This window comes from Chlorocebus sabaeus, chromosome 3 (assembly GCF_047675955.1).
Source record: "Chlorocebus sabaeus isolate Y175 chromosome 3, mChlSab1.0.hap1, whole genome shotgun sequence".
NCBI lineage: Eukaryota > Metazoa > Chordata > Mammalia > Primates > Cercopithecidae > Chlorocebus > Chlorocebus sabaeus.
The window spans coordinates 59,719,200-59,739,988 of NC_132906.1; the positions used below are offsets into that span (position 1 = coordinate 59,719,200).

General features: G+C 39.4%; 1 protein-coding gene across 1 annotated transcript in view; it reads left to right on the forward strand.

Annotated features, from left to right (window-relative positions):
- SCEL (sciellin) overlaps positions 1-20,789 on the forward strand; it is a 110,769-nt gene that overhangs the window by 29,651 nt on the left and 60,329 nt on the right. Inside the window, exons 6-9 of the mRNA XM_007960628.3 lie at positions 1,917-1,985; positions 2,561-2,599; positions 3,613-3,693; positions 6,227-6,292. Of these exons, the coding sequence (XP_007958819.2) occupies positions 1,917-1,985; positions 2,561-2,599; positions 3,613-3,693; positions 6,227-6,292 (255 nt within the window). The remainder of the gene's footprint in view (positions 1-1,916; positions 1,986-2,560; positions 2,600-3,612; positions 3,694-6,226; positions 6,293-20,789) is intronic.

The window sequence follows — 20,789 nt, forward strand, 5'->3', positions numbered from 1 at the left end:
GAAACATAAACAAATATGTATGTAGCATGCAGAGATAGTGGGTTATAACTAATTTGGAAAACCTAGGTTAGGAGGCCCCCTAGTGCTCCATTGTGAAAGTATAACTTTTCCTTCAGCTTTTCTGATCATGTTGCTAATTACATTGTCGGGTATTTCAAGTCTCCAAAACCGATTTTTATTAAAATAACCTAATTTATATCACTAGTTGACAGAAATTTAATTTCCAGGATAATTACAAAATTAATATCCCCCAGCAATATGAAATCAACATACATATTGAAATGGTGGTTTAGAGTTCTCTCCATTACCATTGATAGACTTATCCCCTAGGTAGCATGAAAGAGATTGTGAGAGATGAAGAATAAAGACTAAAGGAAGATGTGTTAACCTAATATATGCGTTTGGGGAACAATCATACTACAGAATCAAATATATGACATTGGATCCCAGTGAATGACTTGGGAGATAGACTACTTTCTATTTGTGTTGCCAAGAGAAAGCCACACAATGACTCTGAGACTCCATTTCTTTATCTATAAAATGAAAATCATTATGCCTACATGGCAGGGATGTTCTGGAGAGTCGAGAAAGCATATCAAATGACCAGCAAACAGTAGTAGGTATGAGACAAGGAAAGAAGGAACGGGGCTGAAGTTATGAGATCCCACCATTGGTAGAGAATGATAACCTTCCTTATTTGTCCTTTCTAACTCAAGAAGCAGATGAACACAGCTTTTCTAGATTTATGAGATTAGAATGATTAAAATCTCTAATGATCATTTGGACTTATTACATGTATTAGTCAAAGTAAACTAATTTGTCAAGGTAGAGTAACTTTTAACAAGTCTGCTTCCTGTCTTCCAAATCTAGATGGTTTAACATACTATAAGGTACTGCTTGACACATCAGAGTCCAATGTGATTTGCTGGAGTCCATGAAGTGACTCAGGGACCTAAGTTCTTTCCATATTTTAATGCTGCCATCTTTATTCTGCCACGCATACCAAAGCCATAGTAGAAGGGGGAAGAAAGAACATGGAAGATCACCAGGAGGTTTTACAATGGGTCTGGAAGTGGCAGATAACATGTCTGCCCACACTCTTTAGTCTAGAGCTCAATCATATGCTCCCAATTGAATTGCAATGAAGGTTGGGAAATGTGGTCTCCCTGATTGCTCAGAAAGAAAAGAAAATGTGTTTGGCAAACACATAATATTGTTTATGCCACAAACCATTTAAAAAAAAAAGTATTTCATTGACGCCTTTCACTGACTTAGGAAGTACTGTCATTGACAAGATATATCATTAGACAATAATGAAAATGAAAATAGTTAATGAGTTAAATGCTTGATGAGTCAGAAAGACACACAGGCAAAAGGCATAACACTTTTAATATTTCAGGTTGGGCGCAGTGGCTCACACCTGTAATCTCAGCACTTTAGGATGTGGAGGCGGGTGGGTTACCTGAGGTCAAGAGTTCAGGACTAGTGTGGCCAACATGGTGAAACATCATCTCTACTAAAACTACAAAAATTAACTCGGCGTGGGGGTGAGTGCCTGTAGTTCCAGTTACTCAGGAGGCTGAGGCAGTAGAATAGTTTGAACCCTGCTGGCGGAGGTTGCAGTGAGCTGAGATCACACTACTGCACTCCAGCCTGGGTGACAGAGCAGGACTCTGTCTCAAAAAATAAAATAAAATAATATAAAATTTCAAACTCTATTAAAACAACTTCATAAATAGATTTTGTCATAAGTAGTTTCTTTTTATTTAAAAATTTTCTAAAATGTAACACTTGAAAAATAGTTCTCTTTACGAGAGAAAGGTTATATTGTTAAGCTATTCTAGCAAGAAAATGGTCTGAAAGGAGTTTGACAATTTAAATGTTTATTCAGACTTTTGTCTTGTTTCTTTATAAAGGATCTCAGACAGAAATGATGCTGCTAAAACGTACAAGGCCAATACCTTGGATAAACAACTAACCAATAGGTACCAGTATCTACTAGCTATGGGAAAGGCTCAAGTATAATATTTTTCTAAGTGTTACCTATGTACTTGCAATTCTTCAGTCCTACTTGATATCTTTCTGTAAATTCTTACTGTCTATTATTTTTATTGCAGAAATTCAGGAGTAAAAATCATTACTCCTGTGCATGGCTAGAATAAAATCTTGTTGTTTAGCTTAAAAAGAGCACTAGTAGCTCCAAATCACCATTCTTACCACATTTATGTTTCTGTTTAAGTTGTCCTGGTGGCAAAATTATGAAATAGGTGCAAATGCAAATTTTACATTATTATTGTTAAGGAAAATTACTGAATCCAACAAATAAAAATACTGGACTTAAACGACACTAAATTTTCAGAAGAAAAAAAATTCTTTGGACTCTAGTACAAGAGACAAAATCATGAAATCATCTTATGAAATTTATTAAAATATGATGCTTTCTATTTCTTTCTCTCACCAATGTCTAACTTTTAATAACTCTAAATTCAAGAATAATTCCAAATAGATGCAAATGTTCATTCTTCATTGTTCACACTTTGCTTTCTTTCTCTCTTACCAGGAGCATGTCCATGTTTAGATCACCGGAAGTAACGAAGTTGTATGTATTCTTTCTAATTGTAGTATATTTCTTTTTACGTGTTCAAGAAAAACCAGGGAAAACCACCTCAGGCCAATTTTATTGAAATACAGCCATGCCCCTATTGCTCTGGCAGAGTTGATTAGTAGAAGACAATACCAAAATGGTCTGCAAAGGTCCAAATATGACTATCTGGACTTTTGCAGAAAAAAAGATTTCCAGTCATTACTCTAATCAAACACCAAAGCTTAGGTGATCCTTTCTTTCTTCTTCTTTGTTAAAATCTAGATTCCTTATTTTTTCCCCCACAGGACTTTTCTTCTCTCTACTCCCACAATAATTAACCCTTCCTCCACACCTCACTTCCTTCCCTACCCACCCTTCACATCTACGCCTCCTCCTTCAGAGAAAATTGAATTGGGAAATCATGGGGTGAGCTAAAAATCTATTTAAATGAAATGCATTTTCCCTGGAATGCACTACTGGTGGTTACAAGCAGCCCAAATCAGACATATTTGTAAACTTATTTTATTTTTAAATTCCTATTTATGTATAAGGTGATTTATACACTGGATCACACCTCTCAGAGCTTGAAACGGGCCTGGGTCACTTCCATTTTTGAGGATCTGCATATATGAATAAATGCTAGATAGAGACTTCAGATGGTATGATTTAAAAATTTTTCTAATGCAAAAAACTGCAACATAATCAGTCACAATACAATCACAGGAATAAAAGAAATGTGAATCTGTAGCATGTCAGAATTGATTGGTGTGAATTTCAGACAGTTAATGTCATTTTATGAATCACTTCTTTATTCCTTTAGTTTTAGCTAGTTCTATGAGAACCTGACAACTTCTAAAATATGTCAACTAAGGGAGAAGATTTTTGGCTGTTTTTCCATCCTCAAGTGAAACACTTTATGATGAACAGAGAGCAGGCAGGAATATGAGTAGAGTTTAAGATGTTTCAAAGGTAGGCTGAAATGAAAAAGTTTGAGAGTGTGATTAATTGTTGTTCTTGTCATTAAACAGGCAACCTGGCGGTTCATTGAATGCAAACACCTCCAACACAGTAGCATCCACTTCTGCTACTACTCCTGTAAAGAAGAAGAGGTACAATGAACTCACTGTGTCTGCCTCTTGCTGATATACTATGAAAGACTGTTCTTTATTAATTTCTGAAGCAAGTCATCCACCAAACTCCCAGGCAGCATTAGAAAGCTTCCTCCTCTCTTTGGCGGGGATCCAGCATCTACATTCTGCTCTTCCCAAACTTCAGCTCTTTCCCCCAACAATCTCTTTCTCAAATATAGAGTCTTGTTTTCAGTTCCTTTAGGGCCTTCAATTTCTAGGAAATGTTTTAGATGATAGAGCTCGCATGTTAAATGGCGAACTGCTTGAGGTAGCATGTTTCATGGAGTGTTGCTGTTGGGAATATCTTAACCTGAAATAACGATGAATGTGCCCCATGCTGCCATGCTCCTGAAACAGGCCTGTATGTGGAGATGCCACCTCCACTCTGTGGATTGGGCTGGTCTTGCTTCCAAATGCAGAGTCAAAGACCCTTTCTGGAGACATCCATCTGTATTTGTTTGATTCTTGCCTCCTCCACCGACCTCCTCTGCATGGTCTCCCACATTCTGCTGGTGCTGAGTCCTATGTAATTAGCAGGCACGGAGGAGTAGTTGGACCAGTGGTGACCAAATATTCTTCATGAGACAGAACATGATGGTGGAAGAGAAGTTTGCATGTTGAAAAAACCCCAGGGCTATGAATTGTGATGCAAATGGAAAATAAGCATTTACAAACATCAATATTTTAAAATTTTCTCAATTTCCCTGTCTGTACCTGGGTCCATGCTCTGTACGGGGTAGGTACTCAATGTTTGTTGATGGACCGGCTGACATTGCCGTGGTGCTGCTGGAGAAAAATGACTGATTCTATTTTTTTCCTTCAACAAAATTCTGGTTGAGGCTGCAAAGTCTCAGAAATGTGATTCATCTTTCCCTTGAACCTAAATTTCATGCCCCTTGACCCTTTGCCTAGTAAAAACAGATTCCTAAGTTTGAAAGAGAAATTTTAGGATAGTCAGTTCAATCTCCTACCTAGTGCAAGAATCTTTCCTCTGACATTTTGGGCATAATTCAGGGTCACTGAAGCCAGCAATAAGACTCTTATTATTTTGGGACACATCTTTGACTTGCTGTCCTGGGTAGCATCTATTCCTTACCTTGAGCTGGGATCTGCCTTGAGTGACTCGTAACTTGTCTTAGTTCAGCTCTGCAGTGGCTCAGAGAAGAGACCTACTTAAACAATTTAAAGCCAGCTTTCCTGTCTGCCTTTTCTTCTGTAGTGCATACCGTTCTCATCTGAATATCTTCAGTTTTCATTCGTATCTTGGTCTTTCTGCTTAGCTATTGCTACCAACTAAAATTATGACCTAGTGATGTGAGGACATCTTTCTAATTGAGGTTAGAACTGAAGCTAGTGCTGCTATGATATTCACTTACGCTTTCAATATTCTTACTTGTCAGAGTTTTCTATCAGTTTCTTTCCTCCCTCCCTCCCTCCCTTCTTTCCTTCCTTCCTTCCTTCCTTCCTTCCTTCCTTCCTTCCTTCCTTCCTTCCTTCCTTCCTTCCTTCCTTTCTTTTCTTTCTTTCTTGAAATGGAGTGTGCAATGGCGCGATCTCGGCTCACTGCAACCGCTGCCTCCCGGGTTTAAGCAATTCTCTGCCTCAACCTCCCGAGTAGCTGGGAGTATAGACACATGCCACCACGCCCAGCTAATTTTTGTATTTTTAGAAGAGATGGGGTTTCACCATTTTTGCCAGGCTGGTCTTGAACTCCTGACCTGGTGATCCACCTGCCTTGGCCTCCCAAAGTGCTGGGATTACAGGCGTGAGCCCCTGCACCTGGCCCACAGTTTTTAAAAAATTATATTTTGAGGCTGGGCGTGGTGGCTCACGCCTGTAATCCCAGAACTTTGGGAGGCCCAGGTGGGTGGATGACCTGAGGTCAGGAGTTTGAGACCAGTCTGACCAACATGGAGAAACCCCATCTCTATTAAAAAACACAAAATTAGCCGGACGTGGTGGTGGGCACCTGTAATCCCAGCTACTTGGGAGGCTGAGGCAGGAGAACTGCTTGAACCCGGGAGGCAGAGGTTGTGGTGAGCTGAGATCGCGCCACTGCACTCCAGCCTGGGCGACAGGAGCGAAACTCCATCTCAAAAATAAAAATAAAAATAAAACTATATATATTTTGAGTAGAGTATAAGATTGTTATTTCTGTTGTGAATAGTTCAGACATGCAAAAAATAGGGAGAATAACATGATAAACATACGTGAATTTACTATCTAGATTTAGCAATTGTCATTATTTTCCAGGCTTGCTTTAGATTTATTTTTAAAAGAAATGTCCACATTACTTAGTGCCAAAGGAAATAAGAAAAGAAGTTTACTTGGAGGAACAGATAGCCTAGAATATAGGACAGTTACTTCCTACTTCATTTATGAAATAGTGTTCATTTTACTTCCAAGGCTTGGTATAATCTCATTGTCTTTTTAACTGTCAAATTATTTTCAGACATGTGGGTGGGATCAGCCTTTCAAGCATCGTGTTTATTACTGTGTCATTTCTTAACAGGCAGTCCTGGTTTCCACCGCCCCCTCCAGGTTACAATGCCTCTTCAAGCACAGGAGCCAGGAGACGGTAAGGGAACGGTGTCGGGCGTAATTGCTGTGCCATTAGATGGAAGAACATGTCAGACATCTACAACATATAATTGTGGATGCTTTGGGATAAATTGGAGGCAATCTCGTGAACTCTCAGCTCTGTACTGGAGGGTGTCCAGTGGGAGTAAGGTCAGGGCTACAAGTACCCTGGTAGGACATCTGACAAACTGCTAGGAGTAAGAAGGTGGCTGCATTAGATTGCTAGGGTTACTTACAGCCAAAAGAAATGAGTGCCACAAACTGGGTGCTGCAAACTGCCACAAAGTACTACTGGGTGGCTTAAACAACAGGAATTTATTGCCTCACAGTTTTAGAGGCCAGAAGTCCATAATCAAGGGTTCATCAGGGTTGGTTCCTTCTGAGGACTGTGAGGGCTCCCCTAACTTCTGGCGGTTTCCTGATAGTCATTGACATTGCCCAGTTGGTACAAGCATTGTTCTGATTGCTGCCTTCATCTTCACATGACCTTCTCCCTGTGTGCACGTCTGCATCCAAATTTCCCTTTGTTATGAAGCAGCTAATCATGTCTATCCTACTATGACCTCATAGTAGGTCATAGTAGGTCATAGTATGACCTCATCCTAACTGAACTAATTACATCTGCAATGACCCTATTTCTAAGCAAGGTCATATTCTGAGGAATTGTGGATTAGGACTTCACATGTGAATTTTGGGGGCAGAGGGGACACAACTTAATCCTTAACAGTGACAGCAGGAGAGAACAGAGTCAGGCATCAGACAGGGTTCCGATGTGGGCTCCTGGTGCCCAGCTGTCTCCAGGCTGTGCAGAACCTGGAGAACTGGATGAGGTTATGTGTGGCAAGTTGTTCATAAGTGTTAAGTGACAAATGAGTATTTTCTAATTTTGTTGTTGTTGTTGTTGAGAGTAATAGTTATAACTAAATGATAGATCAGGTGGAGGACACCTTATTCTACAATTTTCATGCTAGGAATGCCAGCACCAATTCAATGTAATAAATATTTAATAAACACTGTTGTGTGCCAGATATTATTCTAGGATCTTGGGATATATCAGTGAACAAAACATGGAACCTACACTCTGGTCTTTAAAGAAGCGTGCTCTATAATCAATATCATCACTAACTCAGAAACAAAAACAGGTCTTCTATTTAGTTTACTTTTCAGGTATCCAAAGATGTTTTTATGTCTAAACTTCTAGAATATTTTCATGTTTCAATGGGATCAGTTTTTCTAATTCTGACTATTGGAAAAGAAAATTTTATTAAACTATGTGCTCATTTAATATTAGATTGGTTTATTTTTATAAAATTTTCATCTACCGTGCAGACTTCTAATGTCTCTTTCATTTCCAAGTAATGAATATATTTAGAAATACACGTATTTTGAAATAATTTGAGTGAGATCTATAAGGATGTAAATAAACTCTAGTTGGTCAATAGAAAGAGCTCGAGTTACTTTTTTTATACCTATCATTACATCTATCTATGTATCTATGTATCTATGTATCTATGTATGTATGTATGTATGTATGTATCTATCTATCTATCTATCTATCTATCTATCTATCTATCTATCTACCTATCTATCTATCTATCCTATCTCTGTCTATCTGTTTGTCTATCTGTCTACCTATCTATAACTAAGTCAAATTATATTTTTATAACATGTTGAGCAGTCACAACTTGGAGTCACATTCACCTACTGTTACAATGTTTTATTTTAGAACCTGCTCATCTACAGATGACTTCCAATTACATGAACTTCCATGTATGAATTACATTTGGAGTTTAAAACATTCTTTCCCCTCAGGCTGTTATTAGATACTTCCCTATGGGTAATACTTTTGATGTAAGGAGCTATCTAAGTGGGGAAAATGTTAACTAGGAGTTCTCCTAGTTATTATTTTTTCTGAGTATTGTTAAGATTCATCCATTTTTGTCTTGATAGAGAATAACTGGTACTTTTCTTAGATCTATTTATTACTTATTTTTAAAATAACTTCATATTTTGTCCTCAACTCATCATTCCAATTATTCATTATTCCAATATCATTATAAAAAGCAACTGGTTATATAACAGTGTAAAAACGTGGAAGGATTATTCATGAATTAACATCTCATGCTATCAATGCCTGTTGAGGTTGTGGATCTGTTTTCACAGAGCTGATGGGGCTTGGCTCTCTGCCCTCCCTCACAATTATGCATTGCTGGATGTGATTTACATGGGAGATGAAATGAGTTACAATGTTCCTATTTCTGATTCTTGGCTCAGATCCATAGCTCTGGAACTAAGGGAAAGAGGAGATTATTAGGCTAGGTTGATCAATTTGTATATCCATTCCTTTTTTAGAGTCACAGATTATTAACATAATGGCTAAACGAAAAGACTTCTCTTTGAGCATCAAAAATACGTCATGCCAAGCCTTCAGGGGAAGGAGAGAATAATAACAATATAGCAATGCCTTTGATTTCTGAAGTGCTTTTCTTTGGAAGAGCGGAAAGTACAGCTTCTGTTTCTCACCTTTAATGCCAGTGCATTCCCAGGGCTGAGAAACAGCCTTTTTAGTAAATGCTGAAAAATAGAAGCGATTATTAAATGATGAAAGGGAGTAAAGGCTTCACAAAGATATCTTTGTTCCCAGAGGAGCCCAAAGAAAATGAAAATAGGTCAAAAACAGATAAAAATGGGGGGCTATGATTGATAACACTAGCTAATAGCTCAATGTCAAACATTTCCCTTTATCTTTCACTAATACACTGGTGTTCATCTCTCCCCCTTTTCTCTCCCCTCCCATCTTCTCCAGAAGAATTTTCACTTAAGACTGACACCCTCACTTTTTCTGTTCTTAGTTCTGCAAGCTTTTTTTCACCACCTAATCTTTCCCTGAAATTTCATTTTCTCCCATATATCTTTTTCTGTGCAGCACAATTGAAAAGACCATCAAACTCCTCTGTCATCCAGGAATGAGTCCTTTTCCTGGAATTTCCTCCCTTGACCTCTCTGTAGCCCTTAACACCATGGGTTATCCCGTCTCTCATTTGTTCCTTTCTTAATTTATACTATGGAAGAAATCAAGTTCAGATTAAAAACTTGTGTTATATTGTGTTTTGATTAAAATCTATTACAAGCACAATGTAAACCATACCCAAAAGGCCTTAAACTTTTTTTTATCAACAGAAGAGCTCATAATATCATACCTTTGTTTAAATGTATATCTATGCCTATAACTATGTTAGTCTATCTTTATAATTAATATATCTATTCCTATATCTACATCTATACCTATACTTACGTGTAATTATATGTTTATAATTAACACAAGGCTGGTGAGGTTAAGTAGAGCTGAAATGAGAAAAGAGAGTTTTTTAAAATTATCATATTTTATAGCTAAAGAAAAAATGAAATTTTCTGAGAAGTGTCATTTTATGTATGGTATACATTAGTTATGCAATGAGAGAGTTCAGACCTGGGTGATCAAACAAAATTTTGGAGTTAAGACTTGAATATCTTTGAAAGCCTCTTGTCCTATTTTTGTAAATGTTCAAGAGAGTAGCTGTAATTCATGACAGCAAGACATGGCATGTAAAGTTTTTAACTTAAATAAAACCTTTGGCCCTTCTAGCTGATTTCCAAGTTTGCTTCTTGGTCATTGTGATTTCAACCACTGGGATATTGATGTTTTCTGTCTTTTTTCTTCTCTTGCTAAGAATGGAAATAACCAATACAGTGTTTTGAATTATCAAGATATGCCAAGCAGATTATCCTTTGAAGTCTTCTTATCAGAGCATGTTTTATTTTCATTTTAATCAATACTGAATCAGAATTTTAGCTTTATAACTGTTGTTCCTTGTTACATTCCTCTGTCTCACCTCCTACCTCTCTGATCAAAGTCCTGCTTCACTGGTTTCCCCATTTTCCATGTTCAAACCTCTTCCATCTTAAAAAATATAGCTCCTAAAAATTTGATAGCCTAATATTACAAACCTACTCAGCTGACACCTTTCCTCTCTTTCCATCTTAGCCAACGTTCTCAGAAGAGTTGATGCTGCTTTTCATCTCCATTTGCTGGTTCCTATCACCATTAGTTCATGGAAACAGCTTTCCCTAAGTCACTGATGACATTGCTCATATCAGTCTGCATGACCACGTCACCCTTCAAAGGGCACCACTGACTCTTTATGCCCTTATCAAATCTCTCTTATTGTGTTTTGAGAACCAGCACATTCTCCCAACACACTCTTCTGGATTTTCTTTCTTTTTCGATTTCTCAGCCCTTCTTCCTTAGTCTCCTCAGCTTCCTCATCATTTTCTACCAAGCCATTAAATGTTGATGCTCCTAAAGGCTCCAAGTCCCTCTTCTCTTCTCCTCCTGTTCTGTGCTCTGCCTTTTGACAGCAGCATCCAGATCCAGGGTTTCAGTGGCCATTTGTGTGCGCTCCACTTCTTCATTTATATCTGCTCCAGATCTCTTCTCTGAGTTGCCTTTGGGTAGCCCACTGCCCACTGTCTCAAAGACACGAGAAACTCAATGTGTTCAAAACGAAATCCATCCTTCTTCATCCTAACCCGGTCTCCTATCTCATTCTCGTGTAATGATAGTTTAATGGGAATAACATTGACTCTCTAAATTACTTTGGGCACTATGGCCATTTTCACAGTATTGAGCCTTCCTATTCATGAACATGAAATGTTTTTCCATTTTTTTGTGTCCTGTCTGATTTCTTTGAGCAGTGGTTTGTAGTTCTCCTTGAAGAGGTCCTTCACTTCCCATGTTAGCTGTATTCCTAGGTATTTTATTCTCTTTATAGCAATTGTGAATGGGAGTTCATTCATGATTGGCTCTCTGCTTGCCTGTTGTTGGTGTATAGGAATGCTAGTGATTTTTGCACATTGATTTTGTATCCTGATACTTTGTTGAAGTTGCTTATCAGCCTAAGAAGATGTTGGGCTGAGATGACGGGGTTTTCTAGATATAGGATCATGTCATCTGCAAACAAAAACAATTTGACTTCCTCTCTTTCTATTCGAATATGTTTTATTTGTTTCTCTTACCTGATTGCCCTGGTCAGAACTTCTAATACTCTCTTGAATAGAACTGGTGAGAAAGGGCATGGCCATGTGTATTAGTCTGTTCCAACACTGCTATGAAGAAATACCTGGCACTGGGTAATTCATAAAGGAAAGAGATTTAATTGACTCACAGTTCCACCTTGCTGGGGAGGCCTCAGGAAACTTATGACCATGGAGGAAGGCAAAGGTGAAGCAGGGGCCTTCTTCACAGGGTGGCAGGATGGAGTGAAGGCAAGCAGGGGAAGATACCAGACACTTATAAAACCATCAAACCTCCTGAGAACTCACTCACTATCACTAGAACAGCATGGGGTAAACTGCCCCCATAATCCAATCACCTCCACCTGGTCCCGCCCTTGACTCAGGGGCCCATGGGTACTACAATTCGAGGTGAGATTTGGGTGTGGACACAGAGGCAAACCACATCACCACATTTTGATCTGATTTCCCTTCAGTATTTCACTTCTGACTTACCTCTGTCCTGTTCTCTCACTTCCACACTAAACCAGCTATAGTTTCCTTGATGTGTCCAAATGCCACTTGGATAAAGTCTTAGTAAAGATATGGGATGGTGGGAGTGGTAGCAATATGTTGCAGAAGCCTACACCAAACTACGTAAAATGAAATATTGGAAATCCCTGTTCATAAATTCTTTGGCCATCCCTGTTATTGGGCATTTCTTGTTGGCTGGTATTTCTCTGCAGGCCTTCACCTGCTGCTGTTTTCCTCAACAGCCCCTTTCTTCCACCTTCGCTCTCCATCCCCCAGTTCCTGTTAACTACTTACGTTGGGGAGGTTAGCTCCTTTCTTCCTGCACTAGCCTATCCTTAGAGAATCTTATTGTCATAACCAAACATGATGACATATTCACTTTTGAGAGGCATTCTATGCTACTTTTTAAAATTAAATTTTTCTTGTGTTATCATAAGTTGAATATTCAGCCACACCCACACTTAAAACATCAAAGCTATCATGGACCTCTTTGTGTTCCTTACTGTGTTTATTTGATCATCATTGCAGTGAGTTCCAAGGATTAGGGTGCTGATGGAGAAAAAAGATATGACCATGAGATGGCAGAGGCATACCACCAGCCTAATTTGCCTGGTGCTTTCACAGGCTTTGCTTCTGAGGGAGTCACTCGCCACATGAGAACCTCCGAAGGCAACCGCAAAGAGACCACCACCCAGCAAGGGAGGAGGGTGAAGGGACTCTGGGGGGAGGAGGGATCAGAGAAAGGGCTTTCATGTCCAGGTGATGTCACTCAGCATCATGATGGGAGTCCCAGAGCAGAGAACTCTAAAAAGTGGCAGCAGCTTTATAGCCCCAAAAGTTGGAGCATATGAATGTACAAATAACCATACCATAAGATCAACTGTGAGGGCATGAGAAGAACATCAGTCTTCTCTGGGAAATCTGATGTTGTAGGAAGAGCTTCTAGCAGGGAACTCAGAGATCAGGTCCCCATAGGGGTGTGGGATTTGGGGGAAGGAAAGAAATTACACAATGCTAGGTTTTCAAGCCCAGGGTGATTTTAAGCATAGTAATGCCACTAATCAATGTATCAATGTGGGAAGAAATAGGAGCAGAATAGGGAGTACACAATTGGTCTTAAGCAGCTGACACTGTGCTTTGTGTTGAGCAGGTAGAGTCTGGGACACTGGCGGGATATATTTGTATCAGTGATTCCCAAGCAAAGATCAACACCTAGAGGGGAGGAAGGAGTGTGCTCAGGTAAAAGGCAGTTTCTGAAGATCCAATTTGGGGATGAACCCAAGGATTTAAAATGTAGTATCTTTATAGAGTAAAGACACCTGTTAAGAAAATATTAAATGAAAAGAAAATGGAAGTGGAACTTTGATGTGTGTCTATACATCAGGTGTGGTGGGGGACTAAGGTTACATGGTAAAGGTAAGGTGTAATGAGAGGTAGATAGGGTGAAGGCAGTGTGGATCAATGGATTCTACCATCTCAAACCAAGCCATCCTTCAAAAAGTCTGGCATGAATTTTACTTCCTCCCCAAAGCTTTCACACCCTAAGGTGTGACTTTTGTCATCTGGACTCAGAAGGCTTATTATCTTCGATTCTCATTTAGCAATTAACTGTGCATTACTTTGACACATCGATTACTATTGCAGTGTACTCATCAACTAAATGGCATCATCTTATAACTCTTTGAATCATCAAGTAAATTTATCCATAATAGTTTGTCAATAAGTACATATTGACTGATCAATTATTTTAATATTTCTTTGTATCTACTAGACAATGAATTTCCCTCAACCTGTTATCTTATTTGTCTTTTTGTAGTTGTGCTGTATTCTATGTGCTAAGTAACACCTCTCTCTCTCCCTCTCTGTTTCTCCCTGTCTCTGTCTCTTTCTCTTTCCAAAACAATTGTCGAGCTCTGGCTATGTGCTAAAAAAACACTTTGCTAGATGCCAGGAGTACAAAAAGAAGTACAGAGAGAAAACTCAACTTCTAGCAGGGAGTCATTTTGAGCCAGAATTGTTAAACATGAAGGCTGGCCCTCACCAAGGGAGGGTCCTCAGGAGTATGATAAACACAAAGGTCAAGGTAGCCACAAAATATGTGGAGTGTGGTAGAGTAGGCTCAAAAGAGGCAATGCCAGAGGTAAGCCTTAAAGAATGAGCAAGAGTAAGCCAGAAGCAAGGGGGAGGTATAGATAGAGGCGTTTCAGGCAGAAAGGAGAGGAGGAGCGAAGTTCCAGTGCCAGAGAATACGGGGTATATGGGCATGTGTATGTGAGTGTATTTGTAAGCGTAGAACTATGGGCTTCCCATCCATGGAACATTCTCTGCATTTATCCTTTATCAATTATGTTTAGTGATAGCAGGAAATCCAGTAATTCCAAATCTAATGTTATGTGGGAAAATGTCTTTTAATGTAAGACACTATGCACATATCCACTCATAATTCGTGGTGAGCCTAAGTACATTTTTAGAATATCATGTTTCTGTTTTAAGAGTTAATGTTGTGCTGTTATGTAATTTGAGCTCTGACCATATGCTGTAGATTTGGAATATGTACAAAAGAAAGTGCAAGTGTCATCAATGTAGAAAATTACTAGAAAGTCAGAGCCATGTTCCCCTCTTCCCACTTCTTTTGTTTTATGATATGCCTGAAAGCCTGAGGCAAAGCAGTGTGTCAGCAAACACTTGGGGATGTCTTCATTTTTCAAGTTCTTAAACACTTTCTTGTCTCTGAGACTTTTAAAAGAGTGGTAACATTTGCCGGACGTGAGCCAATGGAGGGAATAATAGGAGCCATCTGGAGAAATATTCAGGTTCATCACAAGGAACTAGAGAAATAACAGTTCTGGAAAGTCGAATTTCTTCCTGATTTCAGAACCTACCATTAAATTTTTGTATTCTGTTTATGATAAATTCAAATGATTCTGACTGTGTATTTAGGTGACTTGGAGATTCAGTGGTTAAACGGCATGTAAAGCTCATTTAAGAACCTCATGGAAGCCAAACTAAAGCACTTGCTTAACAGACAGTATGAATATTTATGAATGTTATTCATTATTCTCATTTAGGAACAATAATGAAGCCACCACTAGAAATGAATGTGCTTTATTTTTCTGGAATCATTTTTAAAGATAGAAAAGGAAATAATATTTGATAAAATTAAAGTAGAAACGCATCTAGGAAAATTACCATATAAATATTTTCTACATAATTTCTCATCCTTATTTGTTTCGACCTCTTCTCCTTCAGTGGTTATTTCACTTCCTGTTAGCTGATTGGTAGATTTGGAGGAGGAAAAAAATATCCTGATTGAGAAGTGAGTTGCCATGGCAACCTTGCACTACAGTTATATTTTTCTGTCTGTAACTATAAATGGTAAAATGTAACCTTTCTAATTATGCTGCAACATTTTTAACTCTATTGGTACCAAATCCTCTACAAAGTTTGATGTCATGCTAAATAAAAGCAATACATCCATCTCATTTTTACCTCAACAAAAAAATCTTTATATTAACTGGAATCTCTTTTGTAGAAATTAAGATTCTATGACATGCAATAAAATATCAAAATACAGAATTTAAAAATCTTACCTGAATGCCTAGATTGCTCATTCTAAACATTCAAAGTAATTAAAATATTAGCCTGAGTTTAAGTTTATTATTTTTAAATGTGTAGTTTGAACAGAACAAGGAGAAACCTAATTCAGAATCTGTAAATGGAGGTCTTAACCTTTATCATGAATTATATTTTCTTCAGTCCTATGGGAACAACTTAGACAGTCCCTGATTTCCTAACACTAGTTTGAAGTAACTCATACATTCAAACAACAAGTACAAAGCATCCCTGCTTTGCCCAACCCAGATTCCCACCTCCCCTCCCTCTCTTGGAGCCCCTGTTGCCTCTGCCCCTGGCAGGGGAGCTCCTGGAAATATGAGAAAGCAGGGAAGCTCCAGGTTCAAAAGTAGGATAGAGAAAGAAGCTGTGAGAATCAGGATACCTAGGGTCAAGCACTCTGTCAAAAACGTCACCTTGCTCTGATCATAAAAAACAAATAATTTGATTTTTTTTAAAAAATTATTTCACCATTTAGTAGTATTGCTGAAAGTTCTATCAACTAGAGATTGTAAATTTCACCTCAATTAGAAGCATTACAGGTTAAAGGGGCTATCTCTGGTCATTCAAATCTTAGTGTCAATTATATAAATCAGGTTTCTTTCCTGCTAAAACTGGGCAGGATTAGAGCATCCTGAGGGAATGGAGGCTTGCATTGTGTGGAGGGGAGTGGAAGATGGCTTTGGAGGAAGAAGACTGGGAGGCAGGGAGGCCTGACTATGAAGTATAGGTGATGGGGACATGCTGTGGCATAGGGTTTGGGAGAGGACAATGGGAATGTGGGATGGGGGTGAAAGGACCAGCATTTTGCTTGGGACTGTCTTCATACTTGGCAGCCTGTCTTTGTCCTCTCATCTCTCCGTCTCCTCTCTTAGCTATATGCAGAATGTCATATAAATGGAATCACCCATGACATACACCCTTTTCATATGTTTGCATGTGTTTGTTTGTCATCTGTGTATCTTTCTTGGTGAAGTATCTGTTAATTTTTTTTTTTTTTTTGAAACGGAGTCTCACTCTGTTGCCCAGGCTGTAGTGCAGTGGTGTGATCTCAGCTCACTGCAACTTCCACCTCCTGGGTTCCAGTGATTCTCATGCCTCAGCCTCCTGAGTAGCTGGGACTACAGGTGCGTGCCACCATTCCTGGCTGATTTTTTGTATTTTTAGTAGAGATGGTGTTTCACCATGTAGGCCAGGCTGGTCTTGAACTCCTGACCTCAGATGATCCTCCTGCCTCAGCCTCCCAAAGTGCTGGGATTACAGGCGTAAACCACCCTGCCCAGCCCAAGTATCTTAAATCTTTTGCTGATTTTTTTTCTGCTGGTTTGTTTACTTATTGTTGAGTTTTAAAATTTTGAAAAAAATACATTGTGCTTGGAAGTCCTTTTTCAGGTATGTGAATAGCAAATATTTTTTCCAGTGTGTGACTTGTTTTTCAATTCTCTTAACGATGCACTTTTCAGAGCCAACATGTTTTTTTAATTTAATGAAATCCAATTTATCAAGTTTTGTTAAATAAATTATGTTTTTGGTATTATGTTTAAGAACTCTTTGCCTAACTAATGATCACAAAAATTTCTTCTGTTTTCTTCTAAAAGTTTGTAGTTATATGTTTGACATATAGATGTGTGATCCATTTTGAGTAGACTCCTTTTTAATGTGAACTTTTTTTTAGTTCACTTAGTAATAGTTGGAATATTTTTATGTCTTTGAGAAAACGTCTAAGGACAAAAAACTGCTATGACTTATCAATACTTGAATTTGTGTATCTTTGTATCTACTGACCAATAAAAGTTGACTCATGTTCTTATAGAGCCAACTTAAATTTAAATTTTATTAACCACAACAGCATCTACATACATTTGAAAAGCACGGTACATGAACGTCAAGGTACTTGTGGAGTTGAGGATTCCTTGCAATAGCGCCACCCTCCCTTAGTCATGTAGTGGTTTACCATCCACAGATCTGGGCCAATCTCTTCCTTTTATAGGCAAATAAGCAGAGTTTCGGAGGGAATCAGAGCTTTTTCCAGAGTCAAAGAGAAAGTTGGTGGCAAAGCTAGTCTAGAATCTAGAATCTAGATCTCTAGAATTCTAGTCCAGTGTATGCTCCATTACTAGGTTATTGTTTACTGACTGGCCACTAGAAAGCGAGGCATCATCACAGTAACCACTTTTTTGAACATGTGCCTTGCATTCTCCAAGCTCTTTGAAGGCATGGACTACATCTTTTCTAGTCTTTGACTGGCTAATTACATCTCATATACTGTTATGTGTCCTAACATTATAACTTGGGCAATTGTGGAGTAAGTGCTTTTTGAGCACACAGCTCCTTCCTTGGGCAAGGAAATATTTCAGATCAATCAGTTTTTAATAGATTTGCAGTGAAAATACCTGGAAGAGAATTGGTTGTCTACAGTATGATATGGAGAGAAAAGCAAGGATTTAACATCAGAAAGACAAATTTGAAACCCTGGCTAAGCACAATGAAAAGGGAAAACAAAATTCACAGTTAAATATTAGAGACAATGATTCTTTGTTCAACCTAGATTTGTGCTTCAGTAATAGACATGTTCACACAGCCAGACTAGAACAAAAGTCACAGAGCGAAGCATGTTATGCAAAAAAGCCATGAGGAAAGATGTGATCTTTGCAGCAGCATATGGAAATGAAATAATATAGACAGCTTTCTTTATAGTGTTATTTCTTTTAGCTTTGGCCTTTGAGCTACAGTCTGCAAGTGTTCACATATTTCTCGTGAAATCCACCTTTTATATTCCTGAAAGCTCATCATGATAGCCACTAGTGTGGTGGCATAAATCCTGCAGGAGCCTTGAGGTGTCTGGGAATGGGCGAAGGGGAGAGACAGGGTCAACTTACCCGAGCTTAAACATCGCATCTCAAAGCAGAATTCAATGAGGATCATTCCAATGAATGTCTCTTGTTTCCTTCTCTTCAAAATATTCTGGCCACAGCTTCCTGCCTCACTCTTGCATTTTAATCCCCCTGCTTGGCATCACATCATGCTCCTGGCATGACATGAATGACTCTTCTCATTGCCCGCCCCACCCCAGGGCTTGAGTTCTGTCATCTGTGGCTGTCATTGCAGTGATGCAAATGAAAGCTCCTTTGAGGTAAATGGAAGTCAACATGGCATCGCCTGGCTCCTGGCCCAGCAGGGGTGTAAATGCATCACCCTCGGAAATAAACATACTCCTCCGCTTTTCTTGGCCTTCATAACTGCACATCCATCTTTCTCTTTCCTGTGTATTCTCCAGACCATCTCAGATCTATTTCTACTCACCTCTACTGCCCTGATCCACGCAATGCATATTTACCCACCTCTTTGAGGCCCTAGACATTTTAAAATGGAAGAAATTGAGTATGTCATTAACATGACTCTTACATAAGTAAAGCTTGGCACCATCCCATTTCTACTTTTTGTAATCCTCCTTTCCACCTTGTTACCTCTTTCCTGCATGTCCTCAGACATCTAGTGTTCTGTACAGCCTCATTATTACTCAGGACTGACCGTCTCCTTCCCTCTTTCCTCTGCCTCTGGAAGGAAAGCATGTAACCAATGAATCCACATAGATATACTAAAGACTTTAAAGACTAAAGATCACTTGATACATACACCCAACACAAGCATATTCTCTGAGAAAAGAAGATGGTAGCAATACAAACAACATACGGTGGAATCTGCCACTAAGCCAGGATGGGAAGACTATTTCCATGTAAATTGCTCTTCCAGAAATATCACACAACACAATGACTCAGCCAAGTACCTGGCACCTAGTAGGTGTTCTGTAATGGGATTGACAGTGGATTTCTCCTATGAGGAAGCTAAGCTTGCACAGATTTTGAAAGTTGCAAATCCCTCTTTGGTACCCATTTCCTTCCTGCCGAAGAAATACAGCCAATCACTTCCTCCTTCATTCTTATGTCATACACAATCCTAGTACTTGGGATATAACTGTCCTCTTAGGAACTTTCAGTCCAGTGTGGGAACAGAATATCATGTGTAATCCAGAATAGTGTGATATGTGCTGTAAATAGGGTTGTTATGGGGGAATGTAGGGATGTACGCAGCATGGCTTTGGATATCCCTGGAGATAGTTACTCCTAAGCCAAAGTCTGAAGGGCAAGGAGAGAATCAGGGGAAGGGAAGAAGGAGGTGCTCCACAGCGGGGACAGAATATGGTGGGATGTGTTAGGAAGGGTAAGAGTTTGTCACATCTGCAGCTCTGGGGTCGTGTGGGGTGAAAACAACAACCACTACAGCGAAAGACACTTACTATTTCCTGTGTGGAAGCCAAGCATGCACACCCTCTTCTGGCTTCAATGTCACCTTCAACATGAGAGCCAAGAGACCCACCATGCTTGGTGCTCCACTATCCATCACCCACAGCCTCATTACTACTCTGCTGAGAGGTCTCAGGACTCATTTCATCATGTCCTCCATCCCTATGTCCATAGTCCCTCATTGAAACCCCAGTCAGGTCATTTCTTATCACCCGGACCATCTCCACAGAGCTCTGTACCTCCCTGAACCTGACCCAACCTAATATCACACTGAGCTCTCAGACCCTTCCACTCCACCTTGCTGAGCATGTCATTTGTCATTGCCAAAATCCTCCACTCTTCAGCCTCCCCTCTGAATGATCTCCCACCTTTTTGTTGTGCTCTTCCAGAGGACCCTGCTTCCACAGCCTCTCTCTCAGCAAGGGCTGTTTTCCCTCTGAACTGACCTATCACAGGGTCTGGAGGAAGGGAGGGGTCTGGTTTCTTCTCATCACCACCTCCTGTTAATTTTAACTCCCGCCTCCCTGAAACTCTCCATCTCCTTTGAAGTCACGCCCTTGTGAGCTTCTCTTCTTCGCTGGAGTCATCTGAAGGTCTCTGAGACACTCATGCTTATTCTTTGAATACTTGAGCACCAGGTTCACCATCTTTCCCAAACCCTCCTCTTGTCACAATGCTTGGCAATTTCAAAATCCATGCAGAGGATCCTTCCCCTCCCCAATCTCTCACTTTCGTGACCTTCTCCCCAATGATCTTGTCCTTTCCACTACTGCAGCCATTGATAGATCTTGCCCTGTAAATAACCACACACCCTACAAAATTACAAGACTTCTACTTCAAAGCTTTCCCTCTCTGGCTCCTGCTTTCTATCTGTCCAGCTCACTCTCTTCAGTCCTTTGATTCCAGGAATTCCTCAGCCCCACCACAATCACCAGTCCATTAATTCTACTAGTTTTTTCACAGTCCCAACCACTCATATTCTCATTTCCCTCTATGCCCATCTCAAACTCCACA